The 23,371-nt window shown below is 33.8% G+C and overlaps 3 protein-coding genes and 1 pseudogene across 7 annotated transcripts; 2 read left to right on the top strand and 2 right to left on the bottom strand.

The window, feature by feature from the left end:
• Window positions 1-363: 363 nt before the first annotated feature.
• LOC118053968 (uncharacterized) lies at window positions 364-3,742 on the bottom strand (annotated as a pseudogene).
• Window positions 3,743-4,831: 1,089 nt separating this feature from the next.
• On the top strand, window positions 4,832-7,456 carry LOC118053971 (uncharacterized). 4 transcript variants are annotated; one of them, XM_073412301.1, is made up of 3 exons: window positions 4,832-5,206; window positions 5,696-6,195; window positions 6,932-7,456. In XM_073412301.1, the coding sequence occupies exon 3, from the start codon at window positions 6,971-6,973 to the stop codon at window positions 7,253-7,255; it is 285 nt and encodes a 94-aa protein (XP_073268402.1). In that variant the 5' UTR covers window positions 4,832-5,206; window positions 5,696-6,195; window positions 6,932-6,970; the 3' UTR covers window positions 7,256-7,456. The 4 variants fall into 4 exon arrangements, with proteins under 4 accessions (XP_073268402.1, XP_073268399.1, XP_034921293.1 ...); XM_073412298.1 differs by having other exon boundaries at window positions 4,832-6,195; XM_035065402.2 differs by lacking the exon at window positions 5,696-6,195 and having other exon boundaries at window positions 4,833-5,206; window positions 6,937-7,456.
• A 306-nt stretch (window positions 7,457-7,762) lies between these two features.
• Window positions 7,763-10,919, bottom strand: LOC118053966 (wall-associated receptor kinase-like 8). 2 transcript variants are annotated; one of them, XM_035065396.2, is made up of 3 exons: window positions 9,893-10,919; window positions 9,603-9,716; window positions 7,763-9,071 (listed from the first exon to the last, which is right to left on the bottom strand). In XM_035065396.2, exons 1-3 carry the CDS (start codon window positions 10,782-10,784, stop codon window positions 7,855-7,857), a joined length of 2,223 nt encoding a protein of 740 aa, XP_034921287.1. In that variant the 5' UTR covers window positions 10,785-10,919; the 3' UTR covers window positions 7,763-7,854. The 2 variants fall into 2 exon arrangements, with proteins under 2 accessions (XP_034921287.1, XP_073268388.1); XM_073412287.1 differs by lacking the exon at window positions 9,603-9,716.
• A 9,513-nt stretch (window positions 10,920-20,432) lies between these two features.
• LOC118053994 (uncharacterized) lies at window positions 20,433-21,244 on the top strand. The gene is made up of 2 exons (XM_035065421.2): window positions 20,433-20,441; window positions 20,820-21,244. Exons 1-2 carry the CDS (start codon window positions 20,433-20,435, stop codon window positions 21,105-21,107), a joined length of 297 nt encoding a protein of 98 aa, XP_034921312.1. The 3' UTR covers window positions 21,108-21,244.
• Window positions 21,245-23,371: the final 2,127 nt, after the last annotated feature.

Genomic DNA, 23,371 nt, shown 5'->3' on the forward strand with positions numbered 1-23,371 from the left:
TTTTCAATGTAAAATCTCAAACTTATTGATTAGAATATAGCTTTATATAATTTTATTTTTTTTTAAATAGTGGATAATAACAATTTTTTTTATATATAATTTTTTTTTTTATAAATTCATAATAATACACAAGCACGTTACAAGCCCGCTGCATCGCACAAACATGTCACCTACTACATAAAGCAGGATGTGGGAAAATTACTGTTCATCCACACCCTTGCACATGCATTACAATAGTAATGCCCAGTGTATTATTATTTTTTTTCACTTTTTTTTTCCAACTTTTTTTTGCACTTTTTTTTTTTTCATCACTAACATTGTATTACTTTCCTCTTTTTTTTTTTTTTTTTTTACTTTCCACCCAGGAGAGTAGGAGACTCAGAACTCCCTGTCTGGGAACAGAATAGGAGCAACCAGAGACCAGATGTAGAGACCTGCAGTTGCCCACCCCAGTCAAAAATACGAACCCAAACAGAGGGCCACCCCACATCTACCAGCTTTCCACTCTCCCCAACCGAGGTTGACCATCCAGTCAAAAGCATTGCAGAGTACATACTCGCAAGAGAGAAGATGATGTGGAAGAAGGTATAAGAATACGTGACTGGCTTAGCCTTCTCCTTTTCTTCTTGCTCACTTGGCTTGCTGTCCAGTGGAAGCAAAGGTTTGTCGGCACCTAACCCAGAAGCCAAATGTCAGATTCCAAGCAAAAGTTGTCATATCAATGGGATAGGGGAAGTGATAACAAAGTCTCATGAAAGCACATTTAACATACGGTCCTAACCAAGAGAAAAAAAACATGCGCAGAAAAGTAGGCACTCTCTATTACCTCATATCAGTAACGGGCATAATAGATCAAGTTTTGGAAACTTTCAGGTGTAGAAACATTTTTATTCAAAAGATTTCTGAACAGATTCTTGAGATATCATATGGACACTACATATCAAAAGTCTGAAATGTTTGCTAAAGATTTACCAGCGCGGGGTGAACTTGGTGGAGAGAGCAGGGTGGTAGAGGATCCAGCACGGACAGCAGAATAGACTACAGATAGAACAGTTGTAAGCAGACCGATGGTAAGAGTACTGGTAGAAACAGCTTTTGAATGCCTGTGAAGACCATTGCACTCATATTCCCTTGGTTCGCTGGAAAGTCCGCTATAGCATAGGTACATGCAATACAAGGATATAACTGAAGCAGGCAAAACACTTCCATTTATCTGTGTTCCAAGAAAGTGACAGCCTATGAGACGGCAAACCAAGAGTTCTATTACCAGGAAAGAAGCATGTGAAGCTATGCACTCTAGGCATCTCAAAACTAACATAACAAACAATAATTTGAAATCATCAAACATGCAAATAGAACAACTATATGCATCCTCATGAGAGAGAACTCAAAACAGGATTTTCTTTGACAAAGAACACATAAAATGAGAATGACACAGCAGTTTCTTTATACCTGCAGACCATCAGGAATTCAGTTGCATCTGGGAAATCAATATAAGTTTCAACATTTACATTATCATTCGTGGAAAGCATAAAGTCTCTCGATACAGAGACAATATTAGATACATCTTGCATTTGCATATGCAAAGAGTACAGCGCTCCAAAGTTTATTAACACATTGAAGAGAGCCTTTTTATGAAATAAAAATGGACTGGCCAGTAAAACATCCTATAACCATAATAGGTTAATGTAACTTAGAACTATTAAAAGCTTAAAATCTCATGACATTGGTCATAGGACCAGTGGTCTAATTGATCAAGCTAAATCCTGCTCTCATTTTTGTATCATTCCTGGACCAATTGCATTATTGTTATTATTATTGGAGAATACATGTTCAACTGTAATTCTTGATGATTTGGATGAGAGATGATTAGCCATTTTTTTGATAATTGCATAACCAAAAGTATTATTCTCCTTATGAACCAATTTTGAAGGGTTACCCTGTTCAAACTACATTAGAATAGAACATATATAAACAAAACAACTGTGGCATCAATCACATCCCTCTTACAATGTATCAGTTTCACCAACATCTGTGACAAGGTAAAATGAATAGTCATAATGGTTGGGTTTATTGGAAGTTGGAACATAAAAAGAATTAAACTTACAGCAGGGTGTAGTGCAATGATAGCAAAAACAAACGCGAAGATCAGGGTCATAATAATAAAGAAAGTGTTTAATCCACAGTCCTGTCCAGATGCAGTGAACCAATGAAAGAGAAGTCCTGAGACCGCAAATGTTCCCACATAACAGACAAACGACACAGCAAATAAAGCGGCGTACCTATATAAATAAAATTGCAAAATAGAAATGGTAATCTGGTTGTGGAAAGAGAAACGAAAGAAAAAGCAAAACTAACCAGAACTGTTCATCATATCCAACCCATTTGTCATTCCATCCATGAACGAAATCCAACAAAAGCACAACTTGAACAAGAAGAAACAATCCAGAGCCAAATTTGGAAATTGACTCTGCAAATAAAAAATTTAACTTGTCAGTTTGTCAGAAAAAAAAAATGTTTGACAGGAAAAGAAAGGCACAGGAACATCAAAAGCAGACAATCAATCTGCCATAGCATGTCATCAGTTAGCACAAGTTAAGAATTTCAGATTAGGCGTCGCCTTAGCAAACATCATATCAATAATTCAAATTAATATCTATCAATGACCCCAAACAGAATCTGGTAAGTAATATGAACCAACTAACAGACACAATATAGGATATTCAAGTCCTAAAATAAGTTCATTTCTGTCACTCCTACTCAAATTGGCTAATACTTTTTTCCTCAAAGTAGTAGGTCTTGACCTGCAAATATATCACCCTTTATGTGAGTACGTAAACAGAAACCTTTTTGCCATTGACATTCAGTATACTTAAGTCTTAACAATCCTCGCCAAATTGCATAACAAACCGAAAAAACCTCTTGACAAATGACAAGCCAACACACTTTGAAACAACAAAGCTACTAAACAAAACCACAATTAAATACATAAACAGCATCCCAGCAAGTCACAACCAATTACCGTAGAAGCTGACAATCTCATTCGGAAGGAAAAACATGAAGATCACCAAAAGACACCAGCAAACAACTTTGCCCATCCATCCGCCATGGTGCAAACTATCACGTGGGTCCTTCTGATTCTTCACACCAACCATCATAATAGCCAATATAGTGAAAAAAAGAAAATTCCCCAAACTAACACGCAAAACCGCGTCTGTCTCAAACCATTCCCTATCCGGCGTCTTATGAAAATGATTAATCCCTACCATTCAGAACCAACAAAAATTGTTAGCACCACCACCATCATCACAATTAAATTGGTAAAAACCAACGGGAATTATAGGGCTTACAAGGTATTTGTTCCATGAGAGGAGCCGCAACTTCCCGGAGAATCCAGGAAACGATTAAAGACAAAGCAAAAAGACCGCAGTAGGCGATCCTGGCGGATCGTCTGCTAATCCCAGATACTACAGTCGTACATGCATTACACGCGCAGGAAGCGCAGCATGACGCCAGGCAAGAAGCTGCCCACATCTTGTTTTCAACAGTCTAAGCAAAGTATTTCAAAAAAATCAAAACTTCATTGAAAAAAATTAAAACCCTAATTTGAGAAGGAGAAACTAGATTGTGGGTACCAGAGAGAATTGGAGGAAGAGGTGTTCTTAATGCTTTGATTACGAATTTTTGTTTTCTCGCTCAAGAAAGACTGGTGCTTTTGGCCTCCACTGCGTGGTTCTCTGCTTTTCCGAGAAAGTTCGTTATGCTTGCCGTTGGATTACGTGGTTGTGCGGGTGAAGTCGCAATTTATGTACGGTAGGGATTATAGTTTCTTATAACCTTTTTAGTCCCTGTACTTAAAATATCCTTACACATTAAGACCTGTACTATCAACTGTGCAATCGAGCCCTTATGATGTATAATAAAATCTGGGTAGTTTTAGTCCATTCATCTAGTTTCATTTGAATTTTTCTCTTGGATGTTTTATCCTAATGGAATTGGAAAGAAGGACTGAAGATTTTAGATCACCAAATCATAAGAACACCAATTGCTACCATTTAAAAATCTTAATTCTATAAATAAAATATCAACTTCAATTGTTTTATCTTTACAATTTTCCTTGCATCAATGGATTATTAACTGGGGATAGATTTTTTTTTCTTACAAAAAATACAACAATTTATGATTGTAATAAATATTTAAACCACCATAAACACTAAAAATATAATAAATCAACATGTCTAGGCTTTCACAGGAATTTGAAGCCCTTGACCTTCATCTTCTACAAATTCCACTTATTTCCAACTATTTATCTAAAAGTTTCTAACAATTGATTTAAACAACAAAGAGAAAATTTATTCCATCTAAGTTTTTAGTTAAAAGCCCTTTTTTAATTTTGAGAGAGATAATGCATCTTGCTAGATTAATTTTATTTTTAGAAGTGTTTATTTATAATCTCGAGATATAAAAAATAAAAATAATAGAAATAGGCCTCCTTGTATTTTGTATTTTAAGAGGATAAAAACTCACTAAAAATTATTATAAAAACAAATTTACTTCATATATTTATTTTCATTTCTCTAATCAAATAAGTTTCTATTATTTTTTTGTATATATTCATTTTATTTAGAATATTAACTAAACACAACCCAACGAGAATTCTTTCAAATATATTGGGAATAAAACATGTATTTATTGCACAGCCATTTTCTATACTAAAAAAAATCCAAGGTAGGACTTTATTGAACTTAGTCATAGTTAGTTTTAAACAATCATTGTCTGTCCAGGTGGGAGTACTAATCAATGATGGAGGAGAGCCTCTTGTCTTTGTCTTGATGTGGAACAGGTCCTAAATCCTAATCCGTCGCTTGAAATTTCCAAACGCCAACCTACCTAAAAGAAGCATAGCATGATGCTCTGATGGCCCAACTTATACCCTTCATAAAACCAAACCAACATCGATCGTACACAAAGCAAAGCCTTTGACGCCCAATCTGCCAGTCTCTCACTAACTTTTCACGTAGGAGTCGTCCCTTTTTTCCTATATAAAAAACGATTCCTTTTTTTTTTTTTTTTAAATCTCCTATTTGAGGGTAGTGAAGGGAAGGGGAGGGAATAGCATAGGCGTTCATCCAAGCCATCTCTCTTTTTCAATCTCTTTTTTGCCGAGAGAAACGGAGAAGAAACAAGACATTATCGTTGTTACAAGGTAAAACGATACAAGCTTCTTCTAGAAAGATAAAAGCTATAGCTTCTCTTACCTGATTTTGTTGATCTTCTTTGAACCGCAAGTTTCTGATTCTTTTCTTCAGATCTGATTGGTGTTTCCCAGATTTTTTTTGTTTTTTTTAATGGATGTGAAATTTGGGAGCTTTATGTTTGATTTTTGCAATGTGGGTGTTTTGCTATTTGGTTGGACGTTTGTTTTTGTATATTTTTTTCCCTTTATTAATGTGATAAATCTTTAGAGAATTTGAACCATAGCTAGCTGTCAATGTGAAATTTATTCAAACCAATTGGGATGGGCAGTGCTCAGATGGCCCATCTATGTGCAAAAATATGACTTTGATTCTTAATCTTGTCTACTTTACTGACTGGTTATAAGAAAAAGATCTGCTTTTTATGGATGCTGATTTTGACATGTATTTTGGAGTTTCTCAAGTGCTGATTGTTGTTGCTTGCTCTGGATTAATGATAGATTGGTATTGGATCTATAGTCAGGCATTATGTGCCATTGCATACGTTTCCTGTTTTCACGCAGTCTTATGACTCATGTCAGTGCGTGATTGCTTGTGAAATCAGCACTAATCCACAGTCATTGCTCTACACACAGCTCCCTCGCCGGTGTGCTCGTTATTACTAGATAGAACACAAGTTCATTGATATGCGGGCATTGTTGACTGTCTTTAATAAGTCGTTGTTATAAATGTCATTCCTTTTTGGCCCACTTGGATCTTTCAATTGGATATTGTCTGAACAATTCACTGCTTAAGCTCTTTGTTTGTTGAAGTGCTTAGGCAGGGTATTTTTGGCCGGACTGATTTCTCTTGTAGTTTCTCGATCTTTTTTGTGAGTGATTATCGATCGACCATTGTGATAATCAACCGAATATGAAGATAAAACTTGTGGGAGGTGTGCCATGTGTGTGTTGCTCTTTTCACTGCTCTGGAGATTTGGATCCTGTAGATACTTGCTCAGGTATTCCTGCACAATGATTATGTTTATATAGCAGCTGCATGGATGGATTTGCCAAATGGTGTATGGGCTAGATGCCTTTGTTCTATGTCATAATGGACTTGAGAATAGTTGCAAATGATCATCGTTTTATATGATTTTATTTACCTTCATTGTAACTTGGATGTTTTGTTGCTTAACCGAACTCAAGTGTATGGACGATGAAACAGCCTTGATTTCCACGTTGTTTCCTTTCTAGTGCAAGATTGATTACTTTGCTGATGCTGCATGGTGGTTTTTTCTCTTGCACATATGGTTATGTCTTTACAGTATCCTAATACCTCAATTTTTTTTTTTCTAACATGCTTTAGCTTAGCAGTTCTTGCTATATTGATGCTCACCCAAAAGCCTATAATGATGCGAGACTTAAATAGCAAAAAGTGAAGATAGGTTATAGTTCCTCTAATTATCTGGGAATTATGTGTTGTCTATTGTGTGTGTATGTGAGAGAGAATCTAGCAAGCGAGGGAGATGAATTAGAGGTGTTTGTGTGCTCCCCTCATTCTCCAAGCAAGATATTGTTCAACCAAATTTAAAGCCACTCAAACATTGTAATAAACCCTGCTTTCTTAAATTATATTAGATGATGACAGTAATGCTCAGAATAATTTCCTCTTGGTATTTGAATTTTTTTTTTTTGTTTTTAATGAAATTTTGATTCTATTATGTCTCCTTACCCTCCACCATGAACTCAAATTAGGATAGTTTCGGGTTGTCCAAGGAAGCTGAGAATACAAGTATGGTTCTTGATAGCATGATAAATTCTCCTCACCGGAGATCACCATCTTTCCGGAAGCCATTCCCACGGGATGAGTTGGGTAGCTGGTCAACACTCCTTCAGCGACACCGTTTCCTCTTAACAGCCTTGGCTCTCTTGGCTTTCTTATGCACAATCTATCTCTACTTCGCCGTTACCCTAGGGGCCACTGAATCATGTTCTGGACTGACAGGTACCAAAAAGACATTATGTCGTTTGGAGCTGGCAAAGGATTCTGCAGGCAATGGAAAACTCAAATTTTTCTAGCACGGATGACACAGTCAATCGGTTCTTGGCAGTGTTTTCTCTGCCTCATGCTTGAGCTCCTTAGTGACTTTGTATACATGATGATGTACCAGAATTTGTCTTTAAATTTTTTAATCACATCCACTGATAATTCTTCATTGTTTTTATAACAGTTACACAGGTGATTTCTTTTATGGCTAAATTATGTTTTTCCATTTTCTAGATATAGTTTATCTGTGCAGTAAGTTTTTTGATGAATGAAATCATTATTCAATGAACGAGAAGCAGGATCGACCTGCTACAAAGCTATACAAAAAGAGAGCCACCTATTCAGACTAGTTCCCAGTTATAGCAGATAGCAAACAAGTCTGTTTTCTTGTTAAATAGCTGCTTGACAAATTGCAGATTTCCACCATTTGTGTTTGACAGTGAAAAGAACAGCTTGAGAAATGCTGTTAACAGGGGAATTTCAGAGTTGTGACATCCAGAGTTTCTTTGCACAAAATACTAAATTATACATGTTGTTCGATTAGTTTAGGAACGTCTGATGAAGGGAAATACAACGAGAAAATCTTAAAATTGTCTAAAACTCATGCAAATCAAATGAACATAAATCTTAATCACCATGTTTCGTGAGAAATCAATGGCTGGACATCCAAAGAAGGAGCCTTGCCATTTCTAAAATCGCCAATTGTTACTGCAGTAGGAGGCCCAGCAATTTCCCATACGTTGGGAACTTCATCCCTGATGTTTTCAAGTTCTTTACTACTTTGTTGTGCATGAAGAGCTCCTTTTGACAGCCGAATCTGCTCCAACTCTATCGCCACTTCTCTCATTGATGGTCGTTTCCTTCCATTCAAGTTCAAGCATCTTCTTGCAAGATTAGCGACTGCGATAACTTCTTCTTCACGGCCCTGCCCCATAAGTCGTTCATCAAGAATATCAAATATCTTGTTCTCTTCCATCAAAAGAATAAAATGAGTGGCTAAACTTCTCCTGTCTTCCGGCCTTTCATAAGAAATTGGTTTTTGCCCACTCAAGAGCTCTGCAAGAACAACACCAAAACTGTAGACGTCACTTTTTCCGGTAAACTGGCTAGACTGGAAGTACTCTGGGTCCAAGTATCCAAAAGTGCCTTGAACATGAGTGGTTAGATGAGTTTGATCAATGGCGATCGATCTTGAAGTTCCGAAATCTGATACTTTTGCTCTGAACTTCTCATCTAACATTATATTTGTAGACTTGATATCACGGTGGTAAACCGGAATGGATGCTGCGGAATGAAGATAAGAAAGTGCCCTAGCAACTTCTGTAGCAATCCTTAGTCGCATTTCCCATGAAAACTCGAACTCCTCCTTCTGGTCATGAATATACTCAAAGAGATTTCCATTGGGAATGAATTCATAGACTAAGAGAGGAACCTCCGTCTCTAAACAACAACCTAGCAACTTGACCACATTTCTATGATTGACTTGTGAAAGGATGACGACCTCATTGATAAATTCTTCCAACTTTTCTTCATCCACCATTTTGGATTTTTTAACAGCAACGATCATTCCATCTGCTAGCATTCCTTTATAAACAGTTCCTTGGCCACCTTGACCAAGTATTCTATTATCATTAAAACGATCGGTTGCCTTTTCCAGCTCCTTGGAAGTAAATATTTTTGTTTTGTGAATGCTTCCATCACTTGAGGATAATTGTTGCTGCAGCAATAAACCACCATTTCGTTTGAAGAACTTCTTCTTCAGTTCAATGTTCTTTTTTTTTTTTACAAGTTTATATAACCGCCAAATACCAACAAGCAGCAGCAACAATCCAGTGGCCGCACCTAGAACTGCCATTGCTCGCAAGGCAAAAATAAAAATAAAATTGTTAGATACATACACACGTATTATTATTGAACAACAATCCATGTCAACAAGGTGGTTAAATCGTTTTTAGGTTGAGGTAACCTTCTGCCGTATATTTTTTTAAATTCTTATATTCTTATATGTTATTGTATATTCATTTTTTTTCCTTATATATCCTCTCACTATTTTGAACAAAAAAGCCAACAACAACCTCCAAAAGAAAATTTAATTTTAAAAAGCCTAAAACAATATTTACAAAACATATAAAACATTAAAAAATTGAAAAGTGAACAAAAAAAAGAAAACCTTGAATAATATAAAAAATAAAAACAATTCATGTCAAACAAAGCCTCAACAATTCTTGAAGTGCAAATGGAGAACTTTCCAAGTCAAACATACCGAATCGATTAGTATTTAAAATTTTCCCACAAATAAAATTTAATTTATCCTCTAAACCAATGTTTCAGGTTCCTATAAATTACGAAGGAAAAAAGAATTAAGAGACAGGAACCTACTCAAGAAAGTGATCTTAGCTTTGTCAAGCTCGCACTTGTACCACCCCGGTACATTCACACATTTTGTCATCCCCGAACACCAATTTACCCCGGGAATTTTGCACTGATCGACATCTAATTCAGGAAATCCAATGAGTGAGTATATATATTCATGTGATTGGAGCCATTCAAAAGTAGAATGATATTGCATGGTGAATTTATGCTTCAACTCTATTCTAAAGCTTCAGTACTCCATTATTTTTTCTTTTAAAAAAATAGATTAAATCACATTAAGCGTGTTCGAATCATACCAGTGCATCCATCAGGAAGATACGGATTGCCACCATAGCCCGATTTGCACCAACAAATAGTTGAATTGGAATACAATGTTACTGTTCTCGAACCCCACCTACCAGAACTTAAGTTCATACGGCGCTCGCAATACATTGGATCAGAATTCTTTGCATCAGAATACAATGTTACACCTTCAGGGATGTCAGTACCATAATGCATAACCCAATTCAGGATTACTGGAACATATTGCATAACTTGCACCACCTCGGGACTTGATATATTGTTCTGGAACCATTCTTCCTCTACTATAAAAGCTAGCTTGCATTGATTCCTGCCTTGATCATTAATAGGGTGCTCTGGGGTCCCCAAACTCGCGTTGAACACCTGGAGACTCGAGGGAATTGTGGTCTGGCAGCAATTGTTACCAGAACAGTAACTATTTTCTGTACTAGCACCGCAAGTTGACGTGCACCCAACAATTTCTGGCTCAATTCCGCTCAATAAAGCACGATTGTTGCAGCCCATTGCGGTGAAGATATTTAAGGAAGAGAAGGCAAAAGGACTTCCAGTCATATTAATGGATATGTTGGCACCTCTACCAGAACAGCCGGAGGAAATTATTGGACTGTTTACTCGAACCGTACTGTCCTCTAATGAAATCTCCAAGACCTCCATGTTGATTCTGCTTAAGAAAGCCCTGCTGGGAGAATCCGCAGTTGTTTCGTTGCAATCAACTGAGAACCACTCATTCATGAAACAACGTGTTCCTATTCCAAATGGAAAAGGGATGCTAATGTTTCCACAAGTGTCTTTACAATTAGGCTTCGCCATAATTAGTGCTGATACAGTTGCTATTTCAGGGACTAGAAATAGCAGGAAAAAAATTAGAGAGACACTACGAGGAATCATGCCTTCCCTTCTATTGCAGATTTAGATGCTGCTGGAGATCAACAATGGAAGGGGAGAGAGAGAGAGGGGAAAGATCTTTCTTTGCCCCCTATATTTGTGAGAAAAAAAATACTAATTGAGACAGAGAAGACTACCTTAAAAGAGTAAACGAACTGTCCAAATCTATCTATATATATAATATGGTGGCCTTCCATATTTTTAATTCGAGTATTCGTAGGATTTAGAGCTAGGATGTTTCTTCCCAACTTCCAAGCTTTGATTAATAATGTATAAATTCCACAAGACTATAAATTAAGATTCTCAAATTGAGTGATGGTGACTTTCGTCTAACCAATTCAAAGACGATTAGTCCAAAACTAAAGAGAATAGCGTGTAGACGACGATGCTATGAATAAAACAGGGGAAGTACAGGACAATTACTTAATAATTGTACAGATTTTTTTATAGAAAATCTATATCATGGAGAAACTTAACCGAAATTTCCAACGTGAAATCTCAAACTTAGGTTATTGGACTGAGTGTTTCTGTGTGGACCCTAATCCTCCTATTTTTCTCTCCTCCTTTATTACAGCAGAAGTTGACATCGAACGACATTATTCTATGACAAAATTAATTTAAAAACTATTGACTTGCAAAATCAGCATAATTCACACCCTCATGATAAAGCATATTACATGTTTATATGTTTAATTCACATCAAAATAGTAACAACAGAAACAACAGAGACAACAGGAAAAGAAAAACAGAGACACACATGTGTTTAATTTAGAAAGATCTGCTGTGACGTTTCGCAAAACAGAGTATCAAATACTTTTCCTCAACATTATGGGATCCCATATAAAAGGAAAAAAAATCAAGGCATCTAAAAAAACAAAAAGAGCTAAATCTCTTCCATGATTATGCAATTTAGTCCTTGATGTTTGCAAGAAAAGAGGCTCAACACTTGTCTAGTGTTCAAATCCAGTCCCAATAGCTTTAAATTTTTTAATTCAATTCAATTTCGTTTTATTTTTCTAAATGGAGCATTAACCAAGATTCAGTTTGATTTCCTGACGTCGTGAGCATCCAACACTAAGCCCTTTTAGGTTATTCAACCCTATATTACAGAGAAACATGTAGGGAAGAATATGATATTTTTCTAAAAAATCTGATATTCCATAATTAATTTGATGGGAAAAAAATAACACAATGATCGTCAATGAAATGATATATATATATATATATATATATATATATATATATATATATAAAATAACACAATGATCGTCAATGAAATGATATATATATATATATATATATTTCACATGCATGTAAAACACACAAGGAACTTTCCATTCAAACAAAATAATTTATTCAATTTAACAAAATTCCAGCAAGTCTGTCCTACACGGGAGCTGTATGCTTAGGCAAATTCAGTCTTACTACTAAAAGAACTTCAATCACAATTAATCTCCACATTCATGTAAAGTAGAATTCATAATATTTCTTGAGATTTATATCATTAATTTATTTTTACATAATTAACATATATTAAAAGGTCTTGACATTTCATTGTAGCAATTAACAATGAAATGATTTGGCCTTTTACAATCTGGTCCTCAAAGATTTTTTTTTTTGCAATTCCATCCTCTAATATTAGGTTTAATAGATATTAGACTTTATAATTTGTTTTGATTTATATTTTATGGGATTATCTTGGTCTTATGATCCAAGTTTGACAGGTTAATCCGGGTTAACTTGAGTAATTTTTTTGTTCTTTTTTTTTTAATTGATTTGTTTCTCAACTTTATCCTTCAACATTTGGTTGATTGGGAATTTGGCTTCATATTTCTTTTATTTACTTTTTATGGGGTTATGACGGTCTCATGACCTGAGTTGCAAGTTTTATAGGTTAAGCCAAATTGGCTCCGGTTTTTTTAATCCTTTTTAATTGAATTTCTATTCAATTTTGATCCTTTGACATTGTGTTGATTGAAATTTTGACTTTATATATTTTTTTTATTTCTATGTATTTATTTCGGTCTCATGATTCGAGTTCGGCAAGTTAACCTGAGTTGACTTGAGATTTTGTTTGTTTGTTTTCTTATTCATTTTTTTTCAATTTAATCCTTCAACATTGGGTTGATTGAGAAGTGTACTTCATTTTGTTTTTTTATGGAGTTATCATGATCTCATGAGCATGGTCACGCAATAGCCAAGTTGCCTCAGTTTTTTTTGTTATTTTTTAATTTTTTTTTTAATTTCATCTTTTAACATTAGGTTAATTGAGAATAAAACAACATAATTTCTTTCAGTTTATTTTTTACGAGGTTATCCCAGTCTCATGACTTAGATCACGAGTTTGGTCGGTTAGTTTGGGTTGACTCTTTCGTGTCCTTTTTTTAATTGATTTTTTTTCAATTTCATCATTTAACACCGAGTTGATTGGAAATTCAACTTCATAATTTATTTTAATTTTCTTCTATGCAGTTATCTCAGTCTTATGACTCAGGTTTAAAGGTTAACTCGGGCTGACTCAACTTATTTTTCTAATTGATTTTTTTTTCAATTTCATCATTCAATATTATATTAATTGAGAATTAAGCTTAATAATTTATTTATTTTTTTGCTTTCTAAAAGGCTATCAAGGTCTCATGATTTGGGTTGAAGATTTGGCAAGTTAATATGAGTTAATCCAAGTAAATCCGAGCCGATTCAAGTAAATCCAAGTAGATCCAATACGTTGTCATCTCAAAAAAATTTAAAAATATATCATCTTGATTTGTTTTAGTCAAACTATATTTTTTACCGGTTGTTTGAGTTATATTTGGACTTGTAAAGTTAACTATATCACATCGGGTTAACCTCCACATCATGTTTTTTTATTTAAAAAACATGTTAACAACACTTGAATTTTTTTTTTAAGTTCAACAAAAATTTATCCAATAAATCTCCGTCATTAAGTCTATTCAGTTAGTCTTTATCATCATGATCGACTATGAATTGAATCATTAAATCTCCATTATAACAGCCAACTTTAAATTTATCCAGTAAGTCTCCATCATTATAGCTCACTTAAAAATTGTATAAAAAGTCTCCATCATAACAATGAACTTTAATTTACTCAACAAGTTTTTGTTATTAAGATGAACTCTAAATTTATTTAATAAGTCTGTCATTATAACCGACTTTAAAATTATTCAAAATTTCCCATGAAACACTTTGAAGCTCATGACACACATACAAACATACACACATATATGAATCAATAAAGGAGTCGTTTAAATAACAATTCTTCAATTTTTAGAAGTAAGATGGTGGCATATACCTGACATTCCATTAGTGTGAGTTCCTTCAACTGAGATAGAAGTAATAAAGGAGTCGTTAAAGTGATTTGGGATACTAATTGGAGATGTTTCCTTTAAAATCAAGAATGATGCGGTTGATCATTGAAATACTTCAATTTATAGAAGTAAGATGGTGGCATATACTAATTGAAATTCTCATCATTCCCAACATCATTTTAAAATATCAAAATCACATAATTTAATCAAGTTTCCACATTTCCCCAAAATCCCTACCATGTCTGCCCGCTTATGGTCCCAAATTTTAAAAAATTAGTTTTTAATATGTTTAATTTAATCCTTAGCCATGTTATCTAACCCAAAATTAACCAATAACTACACTATGTCACCTTTCCAAATACAAACACACACAAACCCTAAATTTCTAAATTTAAGGTTTTTCAATCCCCCATAAAAATTAACAAAAGTAAGTGCATTTAGAGCAATACAAACATCTTGCCACAATCAATTAACCCAATTTGTTAATCCCTTTGCAAGAAATCCCAAAATGTTCTTTAGTACATGTCAAATCTTCTTCTTGTTCTTTAGTTTTATATCTTTGTTTTGTTGTCCTTAAACTCCTACAACACTACTTTCTAATTCCAAAAAAAAAACACTAACATCAACTGAGTTACAATTTTTTATTTCCAATTCTTTCAGTTTTTTTTTTTTTTTTTTTTACCGTTTAATTTTTTTTCTTGTTTGGCTGCTACAGAAAGAAGAGAAGAAAGATTGTAAATCCATTGTTTAGAAGTCGAAAAAAAAAATTCAGAATCATAGGAATTTAATACTTCAAGAAGGAGGTTATCCTTTTGAAATCGAATTCCTATTCCAAATGGAAAAGGGATGCTAATATTTCCACAAGTTTCTGTAGGATTTGGAGTTGGGATGTTTCTTCCCAACTTCCAAGCTTTGATTAATAATGTATAAATTCCACAAGACTATAAATTAAGATTCTCAAATTGAGTGATGGTGACTTTCGTCTAACCAATTCAAAGACGAATAGTCCAAAACTAAAGAGAATAGCGTGTAGACGACGATGCTATGAATAAAACAGGGGAACAAAAGTCGTTTCTCTAGAGTGCATGCCAAGATCTTATTATAATGTGGAATATCTAGAAATAGTAGATAAGTACTCAGAATGAACATATCTTTAGAAATTAATCTGCAATCAACTAGCAAGCCTAATTCATAAAGAGTTCTATAGTCGGACTCGCAGTGAAGAAGTACAGGACAATTACTTAATAATTTAACTATTGTATTATCATAGAATTTTAAATAATCTAAGAGGAAGCTACAATTTTTTTCTTCTGTTTTACTTTTCAACAAAAAATAATAATCCATTATAACTCTTAAATTAAAGCTTATATATTTCAAGTTTTGTCCGTTGATTAAATCATTTTTATATAGAAATTCTATATCATCGAGAAACTTAACCGAAATTTCCAACGTAAAATCTCAAACTTAAGTTATTTGTGTGGACCCTAATCCTCATATTTTTTTCTCCTCCTTTATTACAGCAGAAGTTGACATCGAACGACATTATTCTTTGACAAATTAATGACTTGCAAAATCAGCATAATTTACACCCTCATGATAAATTAAGCATATTGCATGTTTATTTGTTTAATTCACATCAAAATAGTAACAAGGGAAAAGAAAAACAGAGACAGACACACATGTGTTTAATTTATAGCGATTCAGCAAACTTTAGTTTTATTATACAATAACAGTAACAACAGGAAAAATAATCCCATTACTCCATTGTTATGCCTTCTTAAATCACCATGTTTTAATAGTTATCAGTGGTTCACATGAGATGATGGAGTCCTGCCACTGTCAAATTCAAGCATCTTTTTCCAATATGAGCAACAAGGTAACTTCTTCGTTTTGATAGCACCCTTAACTCTAACACAAGAATATCAAAGAGTTTATTATCTTCTAATCTTCCATCAACATAATAAAATGCATGGCTAGACTTCTGCTTTTTGTTAAGGACTTGCAAAAGTAGTGACGTTTTGATAGGCCGAAAGAGGCCATATGCATCGCTAGAGCTGCCTAGTTACCCCGCCCATCTTTTCTTGTCCTTGATTTTCTTTTAAATTGATCTCTCGAGCGTCACAGTTATTGTTTTTTTTTTTTTTTTTTTTGCAAAACAGGGTATCAAATGCCTATCTGAATTTTTCCTCCATATTATGGGATCTTTTTATTTAGATAACAAAAAAAAAAAATATCAAGTCTAATATTAAAAAAAAATCAATATAAAAATATCAAGTTAAGAAAAAAAAAATCAAGAGATCTTAGATAAAAAAAGGAGCTAAATCTCTTCCATGATTATGCAATTCAGTCTTTGATGTTGGTAAGAAAAAAGGCTGAGCACTTGTCTAGTGTTCAAATCCAGTCACAATTGCTTCAATTTATTTAATTGAATTTAATTTCATTTTATTTTATCAAATCAAATATCAATTGAGATTTAGTTTAATTTCCTAACACAGTGAGCATTAAACCTGTCGCAGGGTGCACGAGTGCCAGGGCGACGGTGTCTGGCGACGGCAGAGACTCCCCTTGTGCCTCTTGTGTGAGGTGTTGTGTGTTGGAAAGGGTTTTGGAATTAATCATAAAATTATGATTAATGTTTAGGAGTCGCCACCTAGAATTATGGTCACTAGGAATCTATTATCTGCGAGAGTCTGAGTAAGAGACTGGTTGTCCAAGGGGAAGACGCATCACCTCCAGTGCACCCTACCTAAGGTAAGCTATATTGTTGTTTGATTGTTTTTTCTAAGTCGGGTTTCTATTTGTTAGTCTTTTCTAAGGCTCAACGTAGATTTCTCTTTATAAGAAAGTCTCTACCTTATCAGGTTAAATCCTAACCGTTCTAAAGTCTGAATATTAGCATTGTATTTTTACTCCTTGTATTTATATACCTGATGGTGTACTTTATCGTGTTAGTTTTTACACCCCATAAAATATTAAAGTCTACATTTAGATAAAAAAAAAAAAGATTGGAAAAAGATTGTTGACATGTTGGCCAAATCCTAATGGATAATCATAAACTAGTTACGATATTCATTTTTTATTTTTAAACATGAAAAAGATGCAATTTTTGTTTTTTTTTAATGAAAAATATGCTTGGAAAAATTTTTTAGGATTCGGCCATATGCAATAAAATATATATTTTTTATTTTTGAAAATGTTTTGATTTGTTTTTTTGAAATATTTTATAGAAAACCGGGTATTTTAATACCGAATTTTTATTTTACAGTGTAAATATACAACCTGATATTATGCAAAATTGGTAGAAAAAGTATATGAGAAAATCATAATTTTTTGAAAGGATTTTTGAATTTTTTTTTTGAAAATTTTTGTTTTTTATATTATAATATTATTTATTACTATAAATAAATATGTATAGTAAATATACATTGGATGGGCCGGCCCAACTGATTAGGTCGAGCCCAGGATCTTTGGGTTAGGCTGATCTCGGCCCAACACATCCTTTTCTCTTATTTTTGGGGCCAAGTCGGACCCAAATGGTCCTGCCCAGGCCCGCATGGTTGCTAGCCCAACCCAGCAACCATGCAAATTAACTATGCTGCATACAAAACAAGAATACGTTCTGCATGTAGCAACTTGCAGCTACAGTAGGGCAACGTTACTTGACGCTGGAGTACCTAAATGGAGGTCTGGCTGGTTGGGACAGGGAGAGGCCTACTTGAGGACATTGGCTGAGGTTGTGGCATAGATGGTGGGCAGTCCACTGTGGCTGAGGAAGAAAGAAGAAGAAGCATAAGAAGAGAATCTGCAGAGGGAGAGGGAAGACCTTGCGGTGGTTGCCCCTTTCGCCGGTGAGGACTTGGGTTCATGGGGAGGTTGAGATGCCGTCTATTGGTGGAATAGAAATGTTTATGTGGGGTCTTCAAGGGCTGACGAAGCAGCGAGGAAAGAGAGAAGAGAGAACGTTGGCTGGAAGAAAAACAGGGGAGAAGCTAATTTTTTGAGATTTTTGGACCTGATTTTCTCCTCTCTCAGGCCATCAAATCCACCTCTTTTTATAGGCGGTGGAAGAACGTAATCTCGTCTACACAAGGGAAAATTTTCAGCCCTTTGATTCCGGTCTGGAAAGGATCCCAACTGTTGGCTTAAAGTAGGCATCCTGAGTTGTCAATTCTACAAAAAAGGCTGATTGAGCTGGCCTGTTTAGGCCGGCGCCAGAGCCGATAGGTTGTCATTTAGACTAACCTATTCACATGGCATTGTAGAAGAACTGCAAAGGATCATTTTCGTGCAAGTTTGGTTAAATTTGGTGGACGTTAGGTGCATTAAATGCACCTGAAAATTAGGTACCCAGACAATTTCTTTCGGGTAAAAAAACAAGACAATAAACAATCTTTTTCTTCTTATCTTTTTGTTTTTAATACTCAAAACGACGCCATTTTGCATTTGAAATAGGGATTTTGCCGAAGTTCAGTGTAGTCCTTTATCTTTCATTTTTGTTTAATTGAACCCCCAATTGACTCTAAACTTTGGATTTAATGCAATTAAGCCCCTGACAAACTTTAATTGCAACCCCAAAGTTACGCGCCTATTGTAATATGGTCCTTGGTCTTAGAATTTGTCAATTTAACCCCTAATTGACAATTAAACTTTCCTATTGCAATATAGTCCTTGATCTCGAAGTTTGTCAATTTAACCCCTAATTGACAATTAAACTTTAATTTCTTCAATTTCACCCCTGGTTTTTTGTCAATTTCACCCTTGTAGTTTGGCGCCTTTTACAAAAACATCATTGACTGTCAATTTTTTCAATTTAACCCCTAATCAACACCAAAATTTTAATTTTCTTGCAATTTGACCCCTAATTTCAATTAATTAACTTGGCAAAAATTAAATTTGGTTCTTAAAATTTCAATATTCTCAATTAAGCCCAAATTAGGCTCCCAAACTTAATATTTCACCAATTAAGCCACAAATAAAATTAATTTGACCCATTTAAAGTATAATTAAGTCCTTGTACTTAATTAAATCCTTCAATTGGACCCAAATTAATTATTAAACATAATTAAAATTCAATTTGTTCCATGATTAAATCAAATTGGCCTATTAAAAATTTAATTATTTTCTTAGACTTAATTTTATGCAAATTCGTCCAATAATCATTTAACTTGACCTTGAATTTGCACTGTTTCTCCATTTTTGGGCATAATGGGGTACAATTAGGCCTTGAATTTCCTCCAAAAATTGCATCTTTATTTTTTCTATTTTTGTAGTCCTCCTTGATTTGCTTTCTCCACATTGCCACCTTTTATTTTATTTTTTGATTTTGATTTTTTAAAAAATAAATTTTAGGGAATAACCCAGAATTGGATTATGACAAAACCCTTTTAGATCACAGCCCTAGATTATAGAGAAACATGTTGGGAAGAATATGATATTTTTCTAAAAAAATCTGATATTCAATAATTTGATGGAAAACAATAACACAACGATTGTTTATATGAAGGCAAAAACTGACCAAATTAACCGAAGAATCCAAATTAACTATGTAGAAAAAGTAATCAAAATTCTAAATAAACTAGGAAAAATAAATAAAATAGCAAAAACAACATCTTCAATCCAATGACCCGGCATTGAATAATCATGCACGTGTAAAATGAGGAATTCTTTCTATATATCTTTGTACAAAGTCTTCTCTATACGGACACTCTTCCAACCAACACATGCATAAGTGCAATTTGCGCGTTACAAGTTTCCTTCTCAATCAACGCATAACACACGCGCACACATATATTTTGCATGCATATCAATCAGGCAAGGGACTTTCCATTCAAACAAATAATTTATCTAATTTAACAACATTCTAGCAGAGTCTGCCTGTGCAGGATCTCTACCCAAAATTTTATTCTACACTAGTACCTGTATACACAATGACAAGAACGCAAACCGTATTTTAATTTTAATTTAATTTAAAGCAGAATTCATAATATTGCATGAAATTTGTAGCATCCCCTTATCTAGGTCCTTTTTTTAATTTAATTTAATTTTTTTTATGATTTAATATAATTTTTTAATCACTGGACTTATGTTTGTTTAGTGCTGTGATTCTGATTGCTGTTGGATTGGCCAGATGCAGACATAGTTCTTGACTGTGTCTTATGTTTGTTTATGGTGTGTCTTATGTTTGTTTATGGTGAAGTATTCAAGGCAATTGTTTCTCTTTACGCACTCATGCCCATCTGCAGCTTTCTGGAGAAGCCTCGTTTATTTTTGCGTGTTTTTTCAGAACAAAACATTGACCTAATCAACATGTATTCTGTAGGAACACATGACTTTGGTTCAGAAAGCTCTGCTGATGTTAAAAACAAATATTATTTTAATATATTTATAAATAAAAATTACTTTTACAAATAACATTTACCAAATTTCTAAAGCAAGAACATTTTTGTTAGAAGCTGAATTGACAATGTTCGGTAGAAGCTTTTTGATTATTACAGTACGATCCACCTGCCGAGACCATGCATATGTGTAAACTGTTCATCATCGAAACATCCTCTGGCTTTCAAGGCCCATAACTCAAAGTAATAAATTATTTAACCACTTAAAAGTGAAAAGGTTTGAAAAACATAAAGCAAGCAGAAATGAACGAGGCTTCTCCAGAACTCAAATTAGGATAGTTTCAGGTTGTCCAAGGAAGTCTCAGAATATAAGGTAGGTTCTTCTTGATAGAATGATAACTTCTCCTCACCGGAGATCACCATCTTTCCGGAAGCAATTCCCACGGGATGAGTTGGGTAGCTGGTCAACACTCCTAATTCAGCGACACCGTTTCCTCTTAACAGCCTTGGCTCTCTTGGCTTTCTTATGCACAATCTATCTCTACTTCGCCGTAACCCTAGGGGCCACTGAATCATGTTCTGGACTGACAGGTACCAAAAAGACATTATGTCGTTTGGAGCTGGCAAAGGATTCTGTAGGCAATGGAAAACTCAAGTTTTTCTAGCACGGATGACACAGTCAATCGGTTCTTGGCAGTGTTTTCTCTGCCTCATGCTTGAGCTCCTTAGTGACTTTGTATACATGATGATGTACCAGAATTTGTCTTTAAAATTTTTAATCACATCCACTGATAATTCTTCATTGTCATTTATGGCTAAATTATGTTCTCCCATTTTCTAGATATAGTTTATCTGTGCTGTAAGTTTTTTTGATGTTGAAATTCATTATTCAATGAACGAGAAGCAGGATCGACCTGCTACAAAGCTATACCTATTCAGACTAGTTCCCAGCTGTAACAGATAGCAAACAAGTCTGTTTGTTTGATAAATACTGCTTGACAAAATTGCAGTTTTCCACCATTTGTGTTTGACAGTGAAAAGAACAGCTTGAGAAATGCTGTTAACAGGGGAATTTCAGAGTTATGATATCCAGAGTTTCTTTGCTTACAGATAAAGAAAAGGCAGGCACACCATAAAACACCAAGAGGAAGACCTTTTCTGCTGGTTCTGGATTGCTCAGTCAAATTTCCCAATCCCCGGCTGCCAATTGCATGTTAATTTAGGACCTGTGCTTTCTTCAAACCAATTCACAAAATAGCTTCTTATTTCATTTTCTTGGTTACATAGCACAAAGCCAATCAATAGGCCTCTTTTAATTTGCCTATCTTCATAGAATATCTCGCTCTGTAGTTAATTGATAAGCTCGAACAACAACTGATCTTTCAGTTACGTGGATTAATTTAGGTGGACCCGAGATCAATTCAAAATAGGATTTTTTGTTTAAGAATTATTTTGTTGAAAATAATATTATTTAAAAAAAAATTAAATTGGGTTTATCCAATAATTAAATTAATTAGATCATATAGATTGAGACTTGTTAGTGACATTCTACCCCAATTTAATTTAAAACTCAATCAAGAACAATTTAGAACGACAATTTTCTTCTTGATTTTAGCAAAATCATAATTTGTCACATAAAAACCGCTCCCTCTATTTCAAAGATATTGTTCACCTTTCAGTCCTAAAATTATAATCCATGATTAAAAAAATTAAGCAATTAATTACTTGATTTTACTACATATTATACCTCTAATTATAATTTATTTTAATTCTTCCACTCAAGATTCTCTCTTATTTACTTTCAAATGATGAATAAAATAATTTGAAATAAGATACGTAAATAATTGCTGAAAAGTTAAAATGAAAATATTTTTTTTTTTCTCTATAACTTTTTAATCCAAGTTCCTCGATTTTATGCTTATATTTTTCCCCTTTGAGTAGCTCTATATTCTGATTTGTTTTGCATTAATTCAAGTTTGCATTCATAGGCACTCAACTCTTTTTTGCTAAACTAATGGAAATCCAATTAAAGATATTCTTGACAAATTGACAATGATGACTTAAAATTAAAGACTAATAAATTTTGAATTTATGTGTTTTATGTAAATTAAGCAGCTGAAGCCTAGCCTATGTATCTGTCCTCTCTAATTTAGTACTTTTTTATAGTTTTGAAATTTAAGAAAGAGAAAAATAAAATGAAAAGAAATTTAATTTATTATCACGTTACTAAGATAATGTATGGCATTATCTCAAGATAAAAAAAGATGGATATGATTGGGCCGGGATAGAAGAGACATGTTTTGTGTCTTTCAACTGAGAATTTTTTTTTTTTTTACCATGAAAATCTAGGTATTCTCTCAAACTAGGATTAAAAAAAGAAAAAAAATAAAATAAAGTTTATGATTAAAACTGAATTTTATAAATTGTTAAAGACTGAAAGCTTATAGTTTTAAAAGTTAGGGGACTAAAAAATATGTTTAGCTCCAATTTTAGTAAAACCATCTCTTTTTATTGTGTTTTTCATTTTAGTTACCTATCTTTCAATCTTGTATTCCTTAATAAATGTGCTATAATTGGTTATCAATTTGGGTGCATAAGAGTGCAATTAAAAAATAGAAAAAGAAAAGAAGAGGGATTAAAAAAAATCATCGCAGCTTTTTGATGAATAATGACGCCAGGAATAATATTTTTTCCATACCTTTTAGAATATTAATTAATATACCTTTCAATACCGTTGTTTCCACTAAATATATAATTGGAATCCTTCACATAAGGAATTATTTGTTAATTCACAAATGATCAAGTGTTCTTTAACCTGATTTGAGGTCTAATTTTAAAAAAATACATGTTATTGGATCCTTGATCAATTTTTTTTATAAATGAAATTATTTTATTTTTTTGTTTTTTTTTAAATACTTGGTGTTGATCT

This window comes from Populus alba, chromosome 1, assembly GCF_005239225.2.
Source record: "Populus alba chromosome 1, ASM523922v2, whole genome shotgun sequence".
Taxonomy (NCBI): domain Eukaryota; kingdom Viridiplantae; phylum Streptophyta; class Magnoliopsida; order Malpighiales; family Salicaceae; genus Populus; species Populus alba.

Coding starts and splice junctions, on each gene's coding strand:
- LOC118053966 (XM_035065396.2), bottom strand. CDS start 10,784: ATGATTCCTCGTAGTGTCTCTCTAATTTTTTTCCTGCTATTTCTAGTC. Junction 9,717..9,892: donor TCTTCCTGATGGATGCACTG/GTATGATTCGAA, acceptor TTCCTGAATTAG/ATGTCGATCAGTGCAAAATT. Junction 9,072..9,602: donor AGCTAAGATCACTTTCTTGA/GTAGGTTCCTGT, acceptor GAGCAATGGCAG/TTCTAGGTGCGGCCACTGGA.
- LOC118053971 (XM_073412298.1), top strand. CDS start 6,971: ATGGTTCTTGATAGCATGATAAATTCTCCTCACCGGAGATCACCATCT.